At 38.2% G+C, this 20,501-nt stretch overlaps 2 protein-coding genes across 2 annotated transcripts; both read left to right on the plus strand.

The window, feature by feature from the left end:
• The first annotated feature begins 2,058 nt into the window (after window positions 1-2,058).
• On the plus strand, window positions 2,059-14,132 carry LOC119630575 (trichohyalin). The gene is made up of 6 exons (XM_062676225.1): window positions 2,059-2,173; window positions 2,703-2,819; window positions 3,404-3,555; window positions 10,018-11,428; window positions 11,530-13,754; window positions 13,950-14,132. The coding sequence occupies exons 1-4, from the start codon at window positions 2,059-2,061 to the stop codon at window positions 11,200-11,202; spliced, it is 1,569 nt and encodes a 522-aa protein (XP_062532209.1). The 3' UTR covers window positions 11,203-11,428; window positions 11,530-13,754; window positions 13,950-14,132.
• LOC134201454 (involucrin-like) lies at window positions 11,222-13,536 on the plus strand. Its single transcript, XM_062676226.1, has 5 exons — window positions 11,222-11,230; window positions 11,289-11,495; window positions 11,698-11,866; window positions 12,358-13,051; window positions 13,452-13,536. Exons 1-5 carry the CDS (start codon window positions 11,222-11,224, stop codon window positions 13,534-13,536), a joined length of 1,164 nt encoding a protein of 387 aa, XP_062532210.1.
• Window positions 14,133-20,501: the final 6,369 nt, after the last annotated feature.

The raw sequence follows: 20,501 nt of genomic DNA on the forward strand, positions 1-20,501 counted from the left end.
CGAAAAAAGATAGTCTCGATAGAGCGCGGTGATTCCGTGAGTAACTTTTATTTATAGCTTTTGCAAAAAGTATTTGTTGAAAAAAATGAAAAAGCTAAGAAGTTTACTTTGTTGGTGGATTACGTCGTCCCGGGAGTGGGTTGTGTTTCACTGTAACATTTCCAGATACAAAGGTACGATTGGAAAAGATGAATAAAAAAAATTCAATTTGAGAAAGACAGTTGAAGATAATAAAGAACAATATGAAAACATTACAAAAAATCCAACGATCCAGTGCTTCGATGTCTAACGACTAACGAGTTTGATTCAGAGGACATAAGCAACAGTAGTCCAAGGTATTGCAAAAATAAATGTATTTCCTTTTACGACAATATCGTGCGGCCATACCACGAGGTCAGGTTAACCCGTCTACGAGGCGGACGCGCTTAGTTCGCAGGCTCGACGGCTGTCCAACCGCAAACCTACCCACAGCTATTTCAGCTTCTTGACGTGTGCTCACCGGAGCTCACGGGGCTCAAATCGGGCGTGGCAAGCGCAGTGCTTCGCAGAATCTACCACCGCATAACAACGTTCACTATACAGGCAACACCACGAGCCCAGCTGTGAAGTAGCGCTCACCAAAGGTATCGCAACTTTACTGGAAAATATGAATAAAACATGATAGTTAGATGATAGTGGAAATTCTAGCTGTCTGGTTATAGAATGCATAAAATCACGTTGCACCTGCAAACCTCTGATTAATACAATTGTATAATTGGAAAATATCAAAAAGTATAAAAAGTGAAGTTCGATGCGATAAGTTAGGTCACGACCTCCGAGAGGCAGGTATTGACTTTTTACAGATATGGCGGCACATTGCGGCACAATACGCCGCGACTGCAGCGACACGCGGCCGTGCGGGAGCGGTGGTATGTTGCCAACGTTATTGTACAAAACACCTTAATAAACAGTGGCATTGGATAAAACACACATTAAATTATATTTGTGATATAAAAAATTGTGTATGGACGTTGTGCCGACTTTGAGGCGAACTTGCTTACCAACTTTTCGCAGTTACAAGACCACTATTGTATCCGGACTAAAATGTTGCCTGCAGGGGAAGCTCGTAAGTGAATAAATATTATATCATTCTAGAATTGCTGCAGTATATTTATGAAGTGTTGATATAATTGGAAAATGGCCTATTTTGCCTGCCTAAACATATCTACGCCAGATATTGGTGCAGCCTCCTAGCGACGGATAGTTTTGTTTGATTTCCAGCGTTCCAAAGCTGCATGTGAATAATCGAGACGACAAGAAAATAACAAATGAAGAAATTTGAATTTCCGCATGAACAACTTTTGGGATGTCATAAAAATATCATTTGTAAACAAAAAACTGTTCTACAAAAATAACATTGTGAGAAAGCAATCTACGAATCAACAAACCAATACCTATACTGTGGTGACTGCGTAGAATTATGAATGGTATGAATTTAGAATAATAGTAACTATTTCCGATAAATATTTGATTGATTGAAAAAATTATAACACTAAAATCCAATTCTAGTGCATGTAGATTATCTCGCCTATGACGCGAATTATTTTGTTTTTCAGACCGTATTATTTTTCAAACACAACGACTACTAAAAGCGCCGTAACAGCACAACTAGTTTAATTACGAGCCTGATAACTCTGCGATTGGTATGAAAACATCTGTCAATTGCACGAAACGTAATAAAAACTTGCAAAAAGTTAGGAAGAAAGATGCTTTTTACGGAAAGAAAGAAATGTTAGGTCACACCGTTTTCGAGGCGGCCTGCTTCGTTACATTTACAGACTGGAACGCACAACAACGGAGAGGTGACTGCTGGGTGAAACTGATCCGACTTCAGACTTGAACACGAAGTGGCGTCGGTTGAAAATATTATAACTTCAAAGGTATGCAAATATGTATGTTAAAAGCATTAAATTGCATGAAACCAAGAAAAGCCTGAATCTATTGGAATAGCATATGGTAAATTTGAAATATTATGAATAAAGACTAAAGAAACGGATATAGTTTGACAAGAACAACAGGATGTTAGGTCACACCGTCCTCGTGGCGGATTGTTCGATTGTTACAGATTTCAAGGGCATATATCTGATTATTTGCTACATGGAACTGGTGGCTATATACGCGACATCCCAGCCGGGTATGATTATCGCAAATTACTTTTATTGAACTAATACAGCACGTTGATTCTGTAGCTCTCTGCAAGATGGTTAGGTCACGCCATAGAATGGCATGTTTAAAATCTCTTTTGCAGATTTAGAGACAAAGCCTGAAAATTCGTGTTACGATGTACAGTGCCGCTTTGAAATCTTTATGAAGGAAAATACTCTTGACGATTGTTTTACATCATAGGATGAGACAAAAATAGATTAATAAAATTGCTGAAGATACTAATGAGTTGATTTAAATATTTATTGGATCCTGCATTGATCGACTTGAAGAGATACTGAAACTTAAAAGGAAAAGTCAGGATGGAGTTTTCTGTGATTGAAAGGTACGCAAGCAGTTAAGCTATCATTGTAGAACAATAAATGGTCTTGCTGTTAGGTCACGCCGTCCTTGAGGCGGATTCTTCCTTTTGCAGATTCCGTAACTACTGAGCTGAGACATATCGAAAAAAGTTAGTCTCGATAGAGCGCGGTGATTCCGTGAGTAACTTTTGTTTATAGCTTTAGCTAAAGTATTTGTTGAAAAAGGTGAGAAAAGCCAAGAAGTTCAGTTTATTGGTGGATTTATGTCTTACCGGGAGTGGGTTGTGTTTCACTGTAACATTTCCAGATACAAAGGTACGATTGGAGAATATGAATAAAGAAGATACAATTTGAGGAGGACATTTGGAGATAAAAAAAGAAAGATATGAAAAACATTCAACACAAAAATCCAACGATCCAGTGCTTCGATCTCGAACGACTAGAGTTTGACTAAGAGGACATGAGCAATAGTAGTCCAAGGTATTGCAAAAATAAATATATTTCGTTTTATGTCAATATCGTGCGGCCATACCACGAGGTCAGGTTAACCCGTCTCCGAGGCGGACGCGTTTAGTTCGCAGGCTCGACGGCGGCCCAACCGCAAACCTACTCACAGCTATTTCAGCTTCTCCTTTATGTGTGCTCACGGGAGCTCACGGGGCTCAAACCGGGTGTGGCAAGAACAGTGCTTCGCAGAATCTACCACCGGATAACGATGTTCACGATACAGGCAACACCACGAGCCCAGCTGTGAAGTACCGCTTATCAAAGGTATCGCAACTTTACTGGAAAATATGAATAGAACATGCGAGTTACATGATAGTCGAAATTCTTGCTGTCGGATTATAGAATGCATAAAACCACGCTACACCTACAATTGCATAATTGGACAATATCAGAAAGTATAAAAAGTGAATGTAGATGGGATAAGTTAGGTCACGACCTCCGAGAGGCTGGTATTGACTTTTACAGATATGTCTGCACATTGCGGCACAATACGCCGCGACTGCAGCGACACTTGCCCGCGTGGGAGCGGTGGTATGTTGCCAACGTAATTGTACAAAACACCTTAATAAACAGTGGCATTGGATAAAACACACATTAAATTATATTTGTGATATAAAAATTCTTGTATGGACGTCCATACCGTCTTTGAGGTGAACTTGTTTACCAACTTTTCGCAGTTACAAGAAAGACCACTATTGTATCCGGACTACAATGTTGCCTGCAGGAGAAACTCGTAAGTGAATAAATATTATATTCGAGAATTGCTGCAGTATATTTATGAAGTGTTAATATAATTGGAAAAATGGCCTAAGCCTATTTTGCCTGCCTAAACAACATACCGACGCCAGATATTGGCACCTCGTCCTAGCGACGGGATAGCTTTGTTTGATTTCCAGCGTTTCAAAGCTGCATGTGAATAATCGAGACGACAAGAAAATAACAAACGAAGAATTTTGGGATGTTACGAAAATATCATTTGCTACATTTGTAACAAAAAAAAGTGACTGTTCTACAAAAATAGCATTGTGAGAAAGTAATCTACGAATCAACATAAAAGCATTATACTACAGTGACTGCGTAGAATTAATGAATGGTATGAATTTAGAATAATAGTAACTATTTCCGATGAATATTTGATAAAATTTTGGTTTTACAATTACTATTATGGTGCGAGGTTACGTCACGCCGTTCTAGAGGCGGCAAAACGTCTTGTTTTTTTTTTACAGATTTGACTGCATATTTGAACTGAATTGTAAAGTTGCATAAATTGATACGATTAATAAAGATTGTGAGGTAGATGGAAGTTTACGCTTTTGGCCGGGGCGTAATTAATTCAAAGCTTCAAGACACACTTAAGTCTGTACAAAGATAAACGAACATGTATGACCTAGTTGGAAATAAATTAAGTTATCGCTCTGGTGTAGAAGGTAAAATTTCGAAAAGTTTCGCTATTTGATGATGCACAATTAAAGAATTGAAGCAACAAGGTGCTTGCTTAAGATTAAAATACCACTCGACAAACTTGTCTGTTAAAAGATGGGATGTGATTTTTTTTGTTTAAAGTCTACGATTTTTGCATGCTACTATGCATCGGTTTCTAAATAAAGGTCATGTTGTTGCTGTCTGTATATATCGTGCTGCTTTTAGCGCCCGTGTTCGTTAACTATTTGTGCGCAGATAAACGTGGTGTGGATGTAGTTTGACACTAAACTCATGCCTGCATTCGGGACTGTGGAACTCATATTTCTGGACGACGCGTTGTGTGCTAGCTGTGTGGTATCTTTAGTGATTCTCGAACGAAAAATATCTTGCTGAAATGCACGTTAAATAATTTGAAATTATCTTAGTATTTAATTCCCGACGAAGCACATGTGAGTATTGAATTGACTGAAAGGGATTTTTAGTGTTTAGCTAATTACATTAATAACTGTACTGGTTGGAAATGTTTTTGCTGATCGTATTAGATTGTCATAACCAGGGGAGGTACGTAACGATTAATTATTTCAATCACATTTTTCTTTTGGTGTCTACTAATTTATTTCAGATTTATGAACTCTATTAACGCCAAATTGAAATATTAATAAGATTAATTAATACGAAACTAAATAGTTGTAGTGTGGCGCCACACGATATTTAATTTATATTACTCAACTGCTTGATGTAAAACTGTAACTGCGTAGATAAAAACATGGTATGAATTTATAATAATCGTAATAATATAACTGCAAACAGAAGAGAAGGTAATTCGCTTCTTAATCCTATGCTACGTATTGGTACCCGTCGAGAAAGCTTTCATTTTTTCAGAGTTAACGAAAAATTTTGAAATTAAGAATTGAATGTCAACAAATTACCATCTTAAAGAAAGACACTGACTTCACTTCCCGAGAAGTCGTTGTAAACTTGAAAGTTTCAAACTACGAGCAATGAATCAAAACGAATGACTGTACTGAACGAAAATTTTACAATAAGGTAAATTTTATTCCAGAAACCACTATTTATCTATACTCTAATTATTCAATTTCGATTTATATAATACGTAATAAGTGAATCGCAAAATTATAAATCGGCACTCTTACAGCTTAAATAAAGATATTTATTTATTTAAGATTTCTTAGCCATGAAGGTTAGGTAACGCGCGTCCCGAGCGCAAAATATTTTGAGTTTTTTCAGAACAATAATTTGAAATAGCTTCATCAAGCAACTTATCATAATGAATGTATATATGTTACAAAAAAAAATTGGATAAAAACCAAAAGCAAACTTCACTCAATGAAAACGGAATTATAATAAAAGTGATACAAACAGTAACCACATAGTGTGATCGTTGCACGCTTCAAGTTTTTGTTGCCGGGACGCATCGTCTTCGAGAAGGATTTATTTATTTAAGATTTGATGATAAATTCAGTGGAAAACAGGAAACCATTTCTAAATCAAGAACGGGTATGCTTATAATTTTTAATGAAACATAATTGTAAAATTAAGATATTGATAACAAGTTGCGTCTGCTAAAATTACGGATGTTTAGGTCACCCCGTCTTAGGGGCGGATTTTTGTTTTTAATCTTTCAGATTCTAGAGTTGCGATCCAAAATTCAACAATAGGTACCTACTTACTTTGAAAACAAAACTGTGAACTGATACAGACGTTGAAAGTTTCTTATTCCACGAGAGATTTGCAAGGTATGCGAACATTAGAACATTCCATTTAAAGTTAATATAGTTAAATAAAACCCGAAAGGGAACGGGTGAAGGAAAACATTCGACACTTAAGACAATAGCCAAGTAGGTCGTCTTCGGACGCAGGATTTTGCTTATTTTTTTTCAGATTTGAATTTAAAAGAAAAATACAACTTTACAACAAGGAACAAAACAATGGATCATTGATATGATTTTAGTGAAAAATATATTGAAAACTAATAAAAATAATAAACGAACGTTTCCATAAATTCAATGGGATTAAACAATAGAGAACTTATGTTTGTTTACATACCAGGATAGTTTTGGTTCTTTGCAGACTAAGTGTTTTAGTTCTAATTTCATAATCATTATAAAGAAAAGTGCGGGTAAGCGTAAATTCAAGATTTGGTGCGTTGCAATGTATTTGTTGTTAAATAGGAGAGAGCTTTAAATAACCGCAACCAGAAAAGGCTTCTAACTGAATTGTAATTATCTTTTAACTAATTTTTAATAACCTAGGCACTAAGCTTGTCAGTTTTTGTCTGTCGTCATTATTCTAGTGTGCATTTAAACATTGTGTATGAGATTCGTTAAGCTTTGGCGTTGGTGCTCGTTAATGTTATTTTGTACAGATGAATGTCAATTTGTTAACCAAAACAGAACATTTATGCTCACGGAATAACTAATAGGGGCACCAATTATGTTATTCAGACGGCGCATTGTGTGTAGACACTGAGCTTAATTAATACATGAGTAGGAAAAAACATTGCAATTGCAGGTATGCACGTTTGATTAATTGAACATCCTTATTGCTTAATTTTATTGCAGTTTTTATCACATATAGCAGAGCATTCAAAGCTGTTTTAACTGATAGCATGTTTGAAGTTTATTAGTAAATATGTAAAACCAATAGTATAATGATTTGTACATAATTTTATTACCTAACTTTTCTCGCCCAGCAATGGAAGGTATGTGTAAATTAATTGTTTTCACAACTATTGTTTTGGTGTCTTAATAAAAATATTTCAGATTAACCTGCCAAATTAAAAACGAAAGTTTCTTGAAATATAAGACAAACGGGAGGATATTTTTTTTAAAAATTGCATGGCGTTATAAATTCCTATTGCGGAATTTTATTATAAGCAGGTTCGCTTAAGTTTTCATCCTCTTGACTTAAAACGATAACTAAGAACACTGAGTTTATATCAATCGTAATTGATATTGGAGAGAGAAGAGGTTGCATTATTCACTTCTTGGTTAGGTAATGCAGGTCATGAAGGAGCAAAATTCAGATTTATTGCAGAACCGACCACAAATTCGTCACTTTCATACTACCAAACAGCAAAGATAAGCAAGTCACGCAAGTAATTTCTACGATCTACTAAGAAAACTAGTTTCATCGGATCACTTAAGCCTCTCTGAGAATCTTTAACTCTCAACCAATATGAAGCAAAAACGAATTTTCTTTTTTTAAGCAATTATTACTACAGTGTTTGAAGGTATGCATGGAACCATTATTAGCATTTCGTAGATGAAGCTACTTTGAAATCTGAGATTTTCTAGAATGCAGGCATTTGGATGCTACATGCACATTCTTTCACTTTCCATACCCTGGGTTCACTTCCATAGATTGTGTTCTGAAATAACCGAACTGAAACTTGGGTGAAGGAACCAGCATGACAGCACCTGTATGTGCTTTTTCTCACTGTGGAGCTTAGGTCATACGTGTCGGAGACGCGGTATGTTTCACTTTTTTCAGATTTATGCCAAGGATTTGATTTCGACTAAATGGATAGTGAATAAGTAGCGATAATTTGAAGTAAGTAAATGGAGAACGATCTCATCAATACACTTTAGTAGTGACGACGTTTTTCACTATTAGAATATTGCTTGGACACGTTGCCTGCGAGACGGATTCAATTTTCAGATGTGATAAAAAAATCCAACTAGAAATAGATCTAGCCTGACGTGATGTCAAAATCGGTATGCTTTAACATTTACCATTTATTTTAACAAAATCCGGGTATTTCAGATGTCAAAATAAACTATTATGATACAGATTTTTTAATTAACAACATTAGTAGATAAGAACTAGGAAAGGAAATTGTTATCCCTAATCAGAAACTGAAATTAAGATGAAAAGTTGGTAAATAATTATAAAAGTATTTTGTGCTATCCAACATATTATGTAACGTAATTGTAATATTATTTCGGCCAGTCAAAGATTGTAAGTACTGTTGCTTTTTATTGTCAATTTTTGCTTATAAGATGTTGACGTATGTTGTCTATAAATTTTTTGCATGATATAATGGGTCAAACGGAAGCACGCCTTGTTGCCGATTTGTTTGTATAACATGCTACATTGAGATGATTTTTTTCTTTTTATGTATACCTTTTTGTTTTGGTAGTCGACTATTTTCTTTCAGATTTATCATCTAGAAAAATTTAATTATAAATAACCTTTAAATGAAACCGAAGGCATATGAATTGAAATCATTTAAAAAGCGTGACATGCATGATGCATTTTTTTTGTAAAAAATGTGAATTATATTTTGTTCGAAATTGGAAAAGTGGAATATGTTCTTTAATTTTCAGGTTTTACTAATTATTTTCTAACAACATGATTATAAAATAGCTTCTTATCTAAAACACAATACACAATTTTAGAGTAGAAATATAATGTAATTTAATTTAAAAATTCTAGAACTATGAGATGATGGAAAAGAATGTACAAATGTCTAATTCTGTGTTAAATACATCAATTTAGGCTAGTAGGTATCTGTGACTTACATTTTTTCCAGACTGAAACAACTTCGTCTTTTAAAATAGTTTGGAAGAGAAACCATAATTCAGGATAACATTAACAAATCGATATTCTCTCAATTGGCTGCTATAAGCATTACCATGATGCTCTGTTTGAAATGGATGCAGTTTACAGAATATAATTAATTAGATATGTCTGCAATACCGGTACCAGAATGTAACAGAAAGTTGCCTGTAGTGTATATTGGATTAAATTAGATGTGATCTACACTTACGTAAATGTGACTGAAGTACATGAGAAAAGTGAGAATACATAATAAGTTGAAGATTTTTGAACAAATATAGTCGAAAGAAATGTCGAATTTAATATATCATGAAATCGAAATGGCGAAATCGAAATATAATAAATAGGATGATAATTTTAGTTGAAAAAATTGCAATCGAGTCATTTAATAACGAAAAAAAGGTGAGTCTTAACCTTAAACTTTAGGCTTACCTTTATTGATATTGCTCCCCAAATAATATATACTTTATGAGAAGTCTTATTCAGAAACAATACTAAAATAGTTTCGTTTGTAATACTGTTAGTAATTTTATTTTTAATATTGCAGTAAGGGGCAGAGAAGAGAAGACAATATGAAGAATGTGAAAGAAGATTGAATTAAGAGAATGTAACTGAGGTAGTTGAAGAAAGAAGATTGAGGAAGACGAAAATTAATCATGAAATAAAAGCATTGAAAAAGGCAACGGCAACCGGCATGATGATGAATAGCGATACTCTGACTACGTAAAGAAGTTGAAACTGCAACATGAAGATACCGATTGAAAACGGGAAGAAGCTGAATATAGCAGCCTGCTAGAAGTTGAAGGAAGAAAACTGTTAGAAGGTGAAGGAAGAAGACTGTAAGAATCTGTAGAAGGAAGACTACGAGCAGAAGCTGAAGGAAGACTACGACTAGAAGCTGAAGAAGGAAAACTGCGACTAGATGCTGAAGAAGGAAGACTGCGTTTAGATGCTGAAGAAGGAAAAAAAATGTTAGAAGGTGAAGGAAGAAAACTGTTAGAAGGTGAAGGAAGAAGACTGGGAGAAGGTGAAGGAAGAAGACTGGGAGAAGGTGAAGGAAGAAGACTGGGAGAAGGTGAAGGAAGAAGACTGGGAGAAGGTGAAGGAAGAAGACTGGGAGAAGGTGAAGGAAGAAGACTGGGAGAAGGTGAAGGAAGAAGACTGGGAGAAGGTGAAGGAAGAAGACTGGGAGAAGGTGAAGGAAGAAGACTGGGAGAAGGTGAAGGAAGAAGACTGGGAGAAGGTGAAGGAAGAAGACTGGGAGAAGGTGAAGGAAGAAGACTGGGAGAAGGTGAAGGAAGAAGACTGGGAGAAGGTGAAGGAAGAAGACTGGGAGAAGGTGAAGGAAGAAGACTGGGAGAAGGTGAAGGAAGAAGACTGGGAGAAGGTGAAGGAAGAAGACACCAAGAGACTGAAACAGGTTGAAGAAAGAAGACTGCAAGAGGATGAAGAAAGAAGACTGCAAGAGGATGAAGAAAGAAGACTGCAAGAGAATGAAGAAAGAAGACTGCAAGAGGATGAAGAAAGAAGACTGCAAGAGGTTGAAGAAAGAAGACTGCAAGAGGTTGAAGAAAGAAGACTGCAAGAGGTTGAAGAAAGAAGACTGCAAGAGGTTGAAGAAAGAAGACTGCAAGAGGTTGAAGAAAGAAGACTGCAAGAGATTGAAGAAAGAAGACTGCAAGAGATTGAAGAAAGAAGACTGCAAGAGATTGAGGAAAGAAGACTGCAAGAGATTGAAGAAAGAAGACTGCAAGAGATTGAAGAAAGAAGACTGCAAGAGATTGAAGAAAGAAGACTGCAAGAGGTTGAAGAAAGATCCCAAGAGCTGCCAGAGTTGAAGAAAGAAGACACCGAGAGGTTGAAGAAAGAAGACGCCGAGAGGTTGAAGAAAGAAGACACCGAGAGGTTGAAGAAAGAAGACACCGAGAGGTTGAAGAAAGAAGACTGCAAGAGATTGAAGAAAGAAGACACCGAGAGATTGAAGAAAAAAGACACCGAGAGATTGAAGAAAAAAGACACCGAGAGGTTGAAGAAAGAAGACTCCGAGAGGTTGAAGAAAGAAGACCCCAAGATCTGCAAGAGGCTGAAGAAAGAAGACCCCAAGATCTGCAAGAGGCTGAAGAAAGAAGACCTCCAAGAGCTGCAAGAGGCTCAAGAAAGAAGACCTCCAAGAGCTGCAAGAGGCTGAAGAAAGAAGAGCCCAAGAGATGCCAGAGGTTGAAGAAAGAAGAGCCCAAGAGCTGCCAGAGGTTGAAGAAAGAAGATCCCCAATAGCTGCCAGAGGTTGAAGAAAGAAGACCCCAAGAGCTGCCAGAGTTGAAGAAAGAAGATCCCCAAGAGCTGCCAGAGTTGAAGAAAGAAGATCCCCAAGAGCTGCCAGAGGTTGAAGAAAGAAGACCCCAAGAGCTGCCAGAGTTGAAGAAAGAAGATCCCCAAGAGCTGCCAGAGTTGAAGAAAGAAGATCCCCAAGAGCTGCCAGAGGTTGAAGAAAGAAGATCCCCAAGAGCTGCCAGAGGTTGAAGAAAGAAGATCCCCAAGAGCTGCCAGAGGTTGAAGAAAGAAGATCCCCAAGAGCTGCCAGAGGTTGAAGAAAGAAGATCCCCAAGAGCTGCCAGAGGTTGAAGAAAGAAGACCCCCAAGAGCTGCCAGAAGTTGAAGAAAGAAGACCCCCAAGAGCTGTCAGAGGTTGAAGAAAGAAGATCCCCAAGAGCTGCCAGAGGTTGAAGAAAGAAGACCCCAAGAGCTGCCAGAGTTGAAGAAAGAAGATCCCCAAGAGCTGCCAGAGTTGAAGAAAGAAGATCCCCAAGAGCTGCCAGAGGTTGAAGAAAGAAGATCCCCAAGAGCTGCCAGAGGTTGAAGAAAGAAGATCCCCAAGAGCTGCCAGAGGTTGAAGAAAGAAGACCCCCAAGAGCTGCCAGAAGTTGAAGAAAGAAGACCCCCAAGAGCTGTCAGAGGTTGAAGAAAGAAGATCCCCAAGAGCTGCCAGAGGTTGAAGAAAGAAGACCCCAAGAGCTGCCAGAGGTTGAAGAAAGAAGATCCCCAAGAGCTGCCAGAGGTTGAAGAAAGAAGATCCCCAAGAGCTGCCAGAGGTTGAAGAAAGAAGATCCCCAAGAGCTGCCAGAGGTTGAAGAAAGAAGATCCCCAAGAGCTGCCAGAGGTTGAAGAAAGTAGACCCCAAGAGCTGCAAGAGTTGAAGAAAGAAGACCCAAAGAGGCTTATTGAGCATTTACGTCCGTCCGTCCGTCCGTCGCGCCTGTTCGTCTTCCCTTTGTCACTACAACTAAACACGTTTCAATAGCAAACTAAATTAACAATAACATTCAAAAAGTAAGAAATACGACAGAAGCTGAAGAAGGAAGACTACGACTAGAAGCTGAAGAAGGAAGACTGCGACTAGAAGCTGAAGAAGGAAGACTGCTACTAGAAGCTGAAGAAGGAAGACTGCTACTAGAAGCTGAAGAAGGAAGACTGCTACTAGAAGCTAAAGGAAGAAGATTGCGACTAGAAGCTAAAGGAAGAAGACTGCGACTAGAAGCTGAAGAAGGAAGACTGCGACTAGAAGCTGAAGAAGGAAGACTGCGACTAGAAGCTGAAGAAGGAAGACTGCGACTAGAAGCTGAAGAAGGAAGACTGCGCCTAGAAGCTGACGAAGGAAGACTGCGACTAGAAGCTGAAGAAGGAAGACTGCGACTAGAAGCTGAAGAAGGAAGACTGCGACTAGAAGCTGAAGAAGGAAGACTGCGACTAGAAGCTGAAGAAGGAAGACTGCGACTAGAAGCTGAAGAAGGAAGACTGCGACTAGAAGCTGAAGAAGGAAGACTGCGACTAGAAGCTGAAGAAGGAAGACTGCGACTAGAAGCTGAAGAAGGAAGACTGCGACTAGAAGCTGAAGAAAGAAGACTGCTACTAGAAGCTGAAGAAGGAAGACTGCGACTAGAAGCTGAAGAAGGAAGACTGCGACTAGAAGCTGAAGAAGGAAGACTGCTACTAGAAGCTGAAGAAGGAAGACTGCGACTAGAAGCTGGAGAAGGAAGACAGTGGGGACGAAGAAAAAATATGAAATTACTTAAGCGATGGTAGCTAAAAGAAAATTAAAAATCAAAGGGAGAGGAATGAAAATGAAGAAAAGAAGCGCGATGGCATGATGACCAACAAAAAAATTGCCTGATTACGAGAAGAGATGAACGAGATGAACGAGATGATTGAGCTGGTGGAGTGAAGATTTAAGTAATGGACAAGATATAACGAGAATTAAAGAAACATAAACAAAAAGTCATAGTCACAGTCTAAAACAGCATCGTGTGGAGGTCTAGAAAGAAGATGAAGATAAAAGGCGAAGAGAAATTGGATATAAAGTAAAATAGAGAAACTGAACGTAAAGGGGTATAGAATAAGAAGAGAAAAACAAGAGTGAAGATGAAGAAAAAACACTGGCAGGAAATTAAGAAAAGTGAAGACTAAGAGAAAACAGGATAGTAATGATGTCAAGCTGAAAGACGAAGAAAGAAAACTGAAGAAGTAAGACAAAACAATAGATGCTGGAGACGATAAAGCACCAAAAACCAGAAAGCGAAGATTGGTAAAGATTCTTGTAAAAAGAGAGAAGAAGCCAAGCTTCTTTACTGACAGCTACATTAAGAAGAAATTGAGTAAAGGTTAAAAATACGTTCCCAACATGGAAACTAACAAGCCTAATGCGACAACGGATAGGGATGGAGACTGAAGCCAAAAAAAATACAAGTGAGTTTATAATAAATAATTCTAGTTTATATTATCTCTTAAAAAATACGACTACACGATCCTCCTTACTATTGCAATATTATTTGTTTCGTAGGTATAGGAAAGTTATGCCCCCTAAGATGCTTAGAATAAGAAAGAACCAAGTTCATGTGTCAATATAATGTGTCCTTTTAAAACATATTTTTTATTTTTTAGAAATCATCAATCAAAAATAACATCCACATAAATGAAGACCGAAGAGCAACGGGACTAGGAATAACATCGATGGCGACAGAGAAAAAAATACAGCCACTACATAAAGTTGAAAGGACACACCACCACGAAAAACGCTTGTGCAATACAATTTATACTTATCTGTTAATATACCGTACACAAATTTATGTTTGTTTTTATTTTCACTTCGAGTAACCATAGATCAAGGACACGTATCGAGAAAAGCGATTGTAAATAACCCTTATCTTTATTGTTATCTATACTTAATATTTCAAAAGCTGAAGAGTTTGTTTGTTTGGTTGAACAGGCTAATCTCGGGAACTACTGGAACGATATAAAAAATGTTTGTGTTAAATAGTTCATTTATTGAAGAAGGCTATTTATTATGGCCTACGTCACGCTAAGCAATACGAGCGGAGTACTAATAATGTTTCAAAATCGGTTCTGTCCTTTTTTTTCTTTCGAAAACTTTCGTTTCGTGCTCTGCAGGAACATAATGTATGACAGAATTGTTCTCTTTTATAAAAGTTCTAAAAAAAGTCCGCGACAGCATGTCTATATTTTAAGGTTCACTCACTGTAACCTTTTTTATGCTAACCAAGTTTGTTCTAAAATAGCGTTATTGATGAAGGTGTTTTTATAAAGATGATATTAAAACTAATCCTTATGCAAATAAATACGTTATTCGTTACAAGTACTTAAAAGAAATTTGCCCTTTAGATCATTTGATGTCAATGAAGATAGATAATATGGTATAATATAGATAATATCTTAAAAGATACACATTAATGTTCAAAATAATGATCATGCGCGTAATAATGATGTACAAGGCGCATGCCGATGCGCGGCAGCACAGTAAGAAGAATAAGAAACACTCAAATAACTTCAAGAGAGATTACAGAACCATTCGGGGAGTCTTAATCTTTCAACCAAAAAAAAAAGAAAAAAGAGTGATAAGAATTGGTACAAGCATCCTCGAGAAATCGGTGAACATACATAGATGAAAAAATGGTGGTCGAATTGATAACGTCCTCTTTTGAAGCGTGATTTTGATACTTTAAATAGCTCCTTAAAATATGCAAGACACAGGGGTTTCTTGCAGAAAAGCCATTCTGTGTCTGTCTTTTTGATGTGAAACATCTATAGCCGCACGTAAAACCGATTTCTGGCGTGGCGACGCATGCCGTGGCGACGTGTCGCCATGCGCAATCGACTGCGATTCTCTCCCACTCGATCCGGCTTTAAGCCATCTCTCTCGCTACACTGAGCTCGGATACCTATAGTGTATACTCCGTAGTGTATACAGTGTTGTTTACTACAGTACACATAACTTGTGTTTTACTTGAAAACAAATTATTTTTTCGTAATATTTTATTTTATCATTATGACATATTTAGTTCCTATCACAATCTGTTCTTTTCTGCATATTAGTTTTACAAAATACTTAATGTCGATGTTTCACATCTGCCAGGCGTCCCGTGACGGCTCACATTTTTTATTTTTTTATTTTAGACGTGCCTCATTAACTGAACGACCTTCGTTTTTCAATTTTTTGTGACATCCACTGCACCTTTTTCGGTAGATTCTGCCATTCAAATGCCTTTCTAATTTTATCAACTTGTGGACCTCTCTAGTAATCGAACTTCTTCTGGTGAATGTAGATGAGGATGTGGATGATGCAGGTGAAGGTGATGCCAGTGACATTCCACGTGAAGGCCCCGGTTCCTCGATTCCCAATAGCAGTTTTGTAATAATTTCATGCCCCCTCAAAACTGTTAATTTGTTGATTTCATTTATGTAATTGAAAATAAGTAGCGAATTTATAACTGCTATCGAAATAAACTCAGCTGCAATCTTCGTATACCAGACGCATGTTTTACAAACTAGTGAGTTACAGCTAGCTAGCTGATCAGCAATATCTATACCCTTTTTGCTTTGATTATTCCAACCCAAAATGACTCACAAGTGGGTCATGGGCAGTGAACGTGTTAACATTCTAACAAGATATATATATGAAAAAAAAAAAATTTCACCTTCTACGTAGTCGTGGATAAAATTTAGCATTACCAAAGTATTCCACGCAGACGAAGTCGCGGGCAAAAGCTAAATCACTACATAGTATAAAACAAAGTCGCTTTCTCTGTCCTTATATCTGTCTGTCCATATGTATGCTTAAATCTTTAAAACTACGCAACGAATTTTGATGCGGTTGTTTTTAATAGATAGAGTGATTGAATAGGAAGGTTTATATGTACAATAACATCCATTAAATAGTGGAGAAATTAATAATAAATTACAGTTTCCGAAGCGAAGCGAGGGCGGGTCGCTAGTACGTTTCATTACTTGTGGTCCTTTGAATTTATGACACAGAACTATATAGTCGACACTTGTGTTGTGGTTAACGTTATTTGCATTGAGCATTTTTTATTATTTTCCCTATCTATTTTAGTAACCTCGAGGGGCTATTCTAGATTCACCGAGCCAGTAGGTGAGCTCACGGGGCTCAAACTGGGGATGTTACATACGGTACAAAATACAGAGAGAAGTGAAATCCCTCCGCAGACTCAGAGGTTCCAAACGATCCGTGAGAATGGGGTTATCGACAATCCGAAAGGCCCTCTTCTGTATGGAGTCAAATGGAAGTAGCTGGTATTTAGGAGCCCCGGCCCAAAGGTGGGAGCAGTACTCCACACGAGGCCGGACTTGTGCTTTATAAAGAAAAAGTCTTTGTCCAGGCGTGAAGTACCGCTTCGCTCTGTTGAGGACTCCCAGCATTTTGGACGCCAACTTGGCTTTGCCTTCCAAATGACTCCGAAACTGGACATCGCTCGAAATGTCTAACCCAAGTATCCCGATACCGGTGGAATGTTTTATTTATTTACTTTTAATTGCTTAGGTGGGTGGACGAGCTCACAGCCCACCTGGTGTTAAGTGGTTACTGGAGCCCATAGACATCTACAACGTAAATAATGCGCCACCCACCTTGAGTTATAAGTTCTAAGGTCTCAAGTTTAGTTACAACGGCTGCCCCACCCTTCAAACCGAAACATCTTACTGCTTCACGGCAGAAATAGGCGGGGCGGTGGTACCTATTCGTGCGGACTCACAAGTTGCAGGGATACTCCTTGGAATTGCGGCACCATGATAAAGGGGTCTTTCTTTCCCAATTGAACTCATCCCACCCCAGTCGGAGACTCGCCCCAGAGAGTTCTCCATTTCAGACACAAGTTTTGATCGTCTCCGTTGTACCACGCTTCGAGATAAATTCTGATGGCCGATATATCGCGCATCCCCCGTGCTGTCATCCGCATAGCAATGCACGCCATCAAAAGACAGCATGTCATCCAATTCAGTTACTGTAGGATAGCCGTCGGAGCATCATGGTAAGTGAGGAATATTGATCTTCACGACCAGTAAGATTGTTGTCTTGGTCTTAGTCTGTGTCTTGGTTGAAAACGAACGTTTCGGACTTCATCAGAGCTGAAGACTGGCCGTCGTCTAGTCCCGATCTTAATCCGCTGGATTATGATTTATGGTCAGTTTTAAAGAGTACGGCTTGCTCTAAATGCCATGATAATTTGGAGTCCCTAAAACAATCCGTACGACTGGCAGTGAAAAATTTTCCCATGGAAAGAGTGCGTGCTTCTATTGGTAACTGGCCTCAACGTTTAAAGGACTGTATTGCAGCCAATGGAGACCACTTCGAATAAACTTTTTATACTTTAAATTGTTTTATATTTATTTATTTATTTATTTATAACTTCTTATACTAGTAAGTATAAAGGCGGACTTAATGCCATAGGCATTCTCTAACAGTCTACCTTAGGGGAGTGCAGAGATGAAGCTTGGTAGGTGTAGTGTGAAGGTGATATTACTTAAACATATTTTATGTTTTTTTTATTTTATTGCTTAGATGGGTAGACGAGCTCACAGCCCACCTGGTGTTAAGTGGTTACTGGAGCCCATAGACATCTACAACGTAAATGCGCCACCCACCTTGAGATATAAGTTCTAAGGTCTCAGTATAGTTACAACGGCTACCCCACCCTTCAAACCGAAACGCATTACTGCTTCACGGCAGAAATAGGCAGGGCGGTGGTACCTACCCGTGCGGACTCACAATAGGTCCTACCACCAGTGGTTACGCAAATTATAATTTTGCGGGTTTGATTTTTATTACACGATGTTATTCCTTCACCGTGGAAGTTAATCGTGAACATTTGTTAAGTACATATTTCATTCGAAAAATTGGTACCCCGCCCGCGGGATTCGAACACCGGTGCATCGCAACAACTAATGCACCGGACGTCTTATCCTTAAGGCCACGACGACTGTGTATATATAACATACATAATACATAGTACTGAAATAAATACAAATACATAAATATATAGATATACATAAATATATACATATAAAAACATATACATATAAAAACATATATAAACAAATATTATCAATTAGATGACTCTGCTAACTCTCTGAGAAACAGTTCTCGAACCTTCGTCTTAAACGCTTCACGTGTAGTCGCTGACCTTATCTTCAGTGGGAGCGCATTCCATAGAAGAATAGACTGAATTGTGAATGAAGAATGTAAAAAGTCAGAACTATGTGGAGGACAGCGAAGAAGAAGATTGTGAGATGAACGAAGATTTCGGCTGTGGTCAGACCCTAAGTATTGAAAGGAATTAGTTAAATAAGCAGGTGGATTTGGGGAGTGCAACAAAGAGTAAAGAGTACTGAGAGCACGCAAGCTACGGCGTTGACGAATAGGGAGCCATTTGAGTTGGGAGCGATAAGAAGATACGTGATCGTATTTCCGAAGATTATAAATAAATCGAATGCAGTTATTGAGAAGCCGGTTAAGTTTATTGAGTAGATCTCCATTCAGGTCAAAGTAGCACACATCACCATAGTCGATCATGGGGAAGACCAAAGTTTGAACGAGCATTGTCTTGGTCTCGGGCGGAAGGAAATTCTTCAGGCGGTAAAGCATACGGAGTGTAAGTGTAACTCGCTGACACACGGAGATGACCTGGGCTCGCCAACTCAGGCTGGAGTCAATAAGTAGGCCTAGGTCCTTTACAACTGAACACCAGTTGATGGTTGAGCCATCATAAAATATATAACCGATGGGACATATGCCATATCCAACCGATACAACAAGCGTTGACTTCCAACAATAATAGCCTGACATTTGGCGGGATTCACGCTTATGCCGAAACTGTCAGACCAGGATTTAATGTAGGACAGGTCGTTATTTATTTTACCAACTGCCGAAGACACACTATCGACTCCAGCCTGAGCATAAAGCTGCAAATCATCGGCATATAAATGGTACGCACATTGAAGATTATCGGTAATGAGATTAATAAAAATTGAAAATAGTAGAGGAGAAAGAATGCCGCCTTGAGGAACGCCAGAGTGCAGATCACACCAACTAGGCGAAGACTCGTTGATGTGTATCGACTGCTGACGACCTCGAAGATAGGACGAGAACCAATCCAATGCTCCAGATGACATCCTAAGATGGGAGAGAATGGATAAGAGGATGTCGTGATTGACGTTATTAAAAGCGTTTGAGAAGTCTATCAGAACCAATACCGTAACCTTTGTGTCCTCCATACCTGCTCTAATATCGCCAATCACTTTAAGGAGTGCGGTAGTAGTGCTGTGGCAAGGTCTGAAACCGGACTGCAATGTACTCAACAAATGTTGTGAATGAATAAAGTTGGACAGTTGTTTGTGCGCACAAGCTTCTAAAACCTTAGATAGGAAAGGAAGTATGGATATAGGTCGGAAGTGAGTAACAAGGGTAGGATTCGGTATTTTAGGAAGAGGAATGACATAAGCCTTACGCTATTGGGAGGGAAACATGGTACTAAAGGAGAAATTAATGATGTGGGTTATGGTGAGAATAAGATGGTCTAAAGCTGTGGTAATCATGCGACGGGTGATTTTGTCATAACCAACAGCATTAGATCTAATGGATAGGATAATCTTTTTAATATCATCTGAAGTCATTGGAGAAAATTGGAAGGGGTCAATGTCTGGTTTAGGTAACCCAGCTATAAATTCAATAGTGAGACTTTTGACTTGATGATCAATGCCGGCAGATGCGTTGAAATGCCTGTTAAGGTCATCTAAGGCAATGGTCCCCTGGAAGTCTTTATTCTTCTCCCTACCAATACCCAGAGTCTTAAGGAACTTCCAGATGTAATAATGTATTAAACTAACACACTGTCAAAGTAATAAATGTTATTTGCAATAGATTTTTTTTTATTTTTAATTGTTACAGTATTTATGGCCAGACTAAATATATATGTCCACCAGACAACTATTTTAAAACCTCTTACAAAAAGACAGACCGATCCAAGGGGCCAATCATCCCCTAAATTCAATTTAATATCTCTGTGGGTAAGAGCGCGAGGGCATTATCCACGCGCATGAGACTGAGTGAGACATGTACTAGGATATATTGACTTCTCTGTATCTCTGTCTCTCTATCTCCCTCTTACACTTGACTCAAATCAA

This window comes from Bombyx mori, chromosome 25 (genome assembly GCF_030269925.1).
Source record: "Bombyx mori chromosome 25, ASM3026992v2".
Lineage (NCBI taxonomy): Eukaryota > Metazoa > Arthropoda > Insecta > Lepidoptera > Bombycidae > Bombyx > Bombyx mori.

Coding starts and splice junctions, on each gene's coding strand:
- LOC134201454 (XM_062676226.1), top strand. Junction 11,496..11,697: donor ATCCCCAAGAGCTGCCAGAG/GTTGAAGAAAGA, acceptor AAGAGCTGTCAG/AGGTTGAAGAAAGAAGATCC. Junction 13,052..13,451: donor GAAGCTGGAGAAGGAAGACA/GTGGGGACGAAG, acceptor AAACACTGGCAG/GAAATTAAGAAAAGTGAAGA.
- LOC119630575 (XM_062676225.1), top strand. CDS start 2,059: ATGTTAGGTCACACCGTCCTCGTGGCGGATTGTTCGATTGTTACAGAT. Junction 2,174..2,702: donor ATACGCGACATCCCAGCCGG/GTATGATTATCG, acceptor TTTTGTTTATAG/CTTTAGCTAAAGTATTTGTT. Junction 3,556..10,017: donor AGCGGTGGTATGTTGCCAAC/GTAATTGTACAA, acceptor AACTGTTAGAAG/GTGAAGGAAGAAGACTGGGA.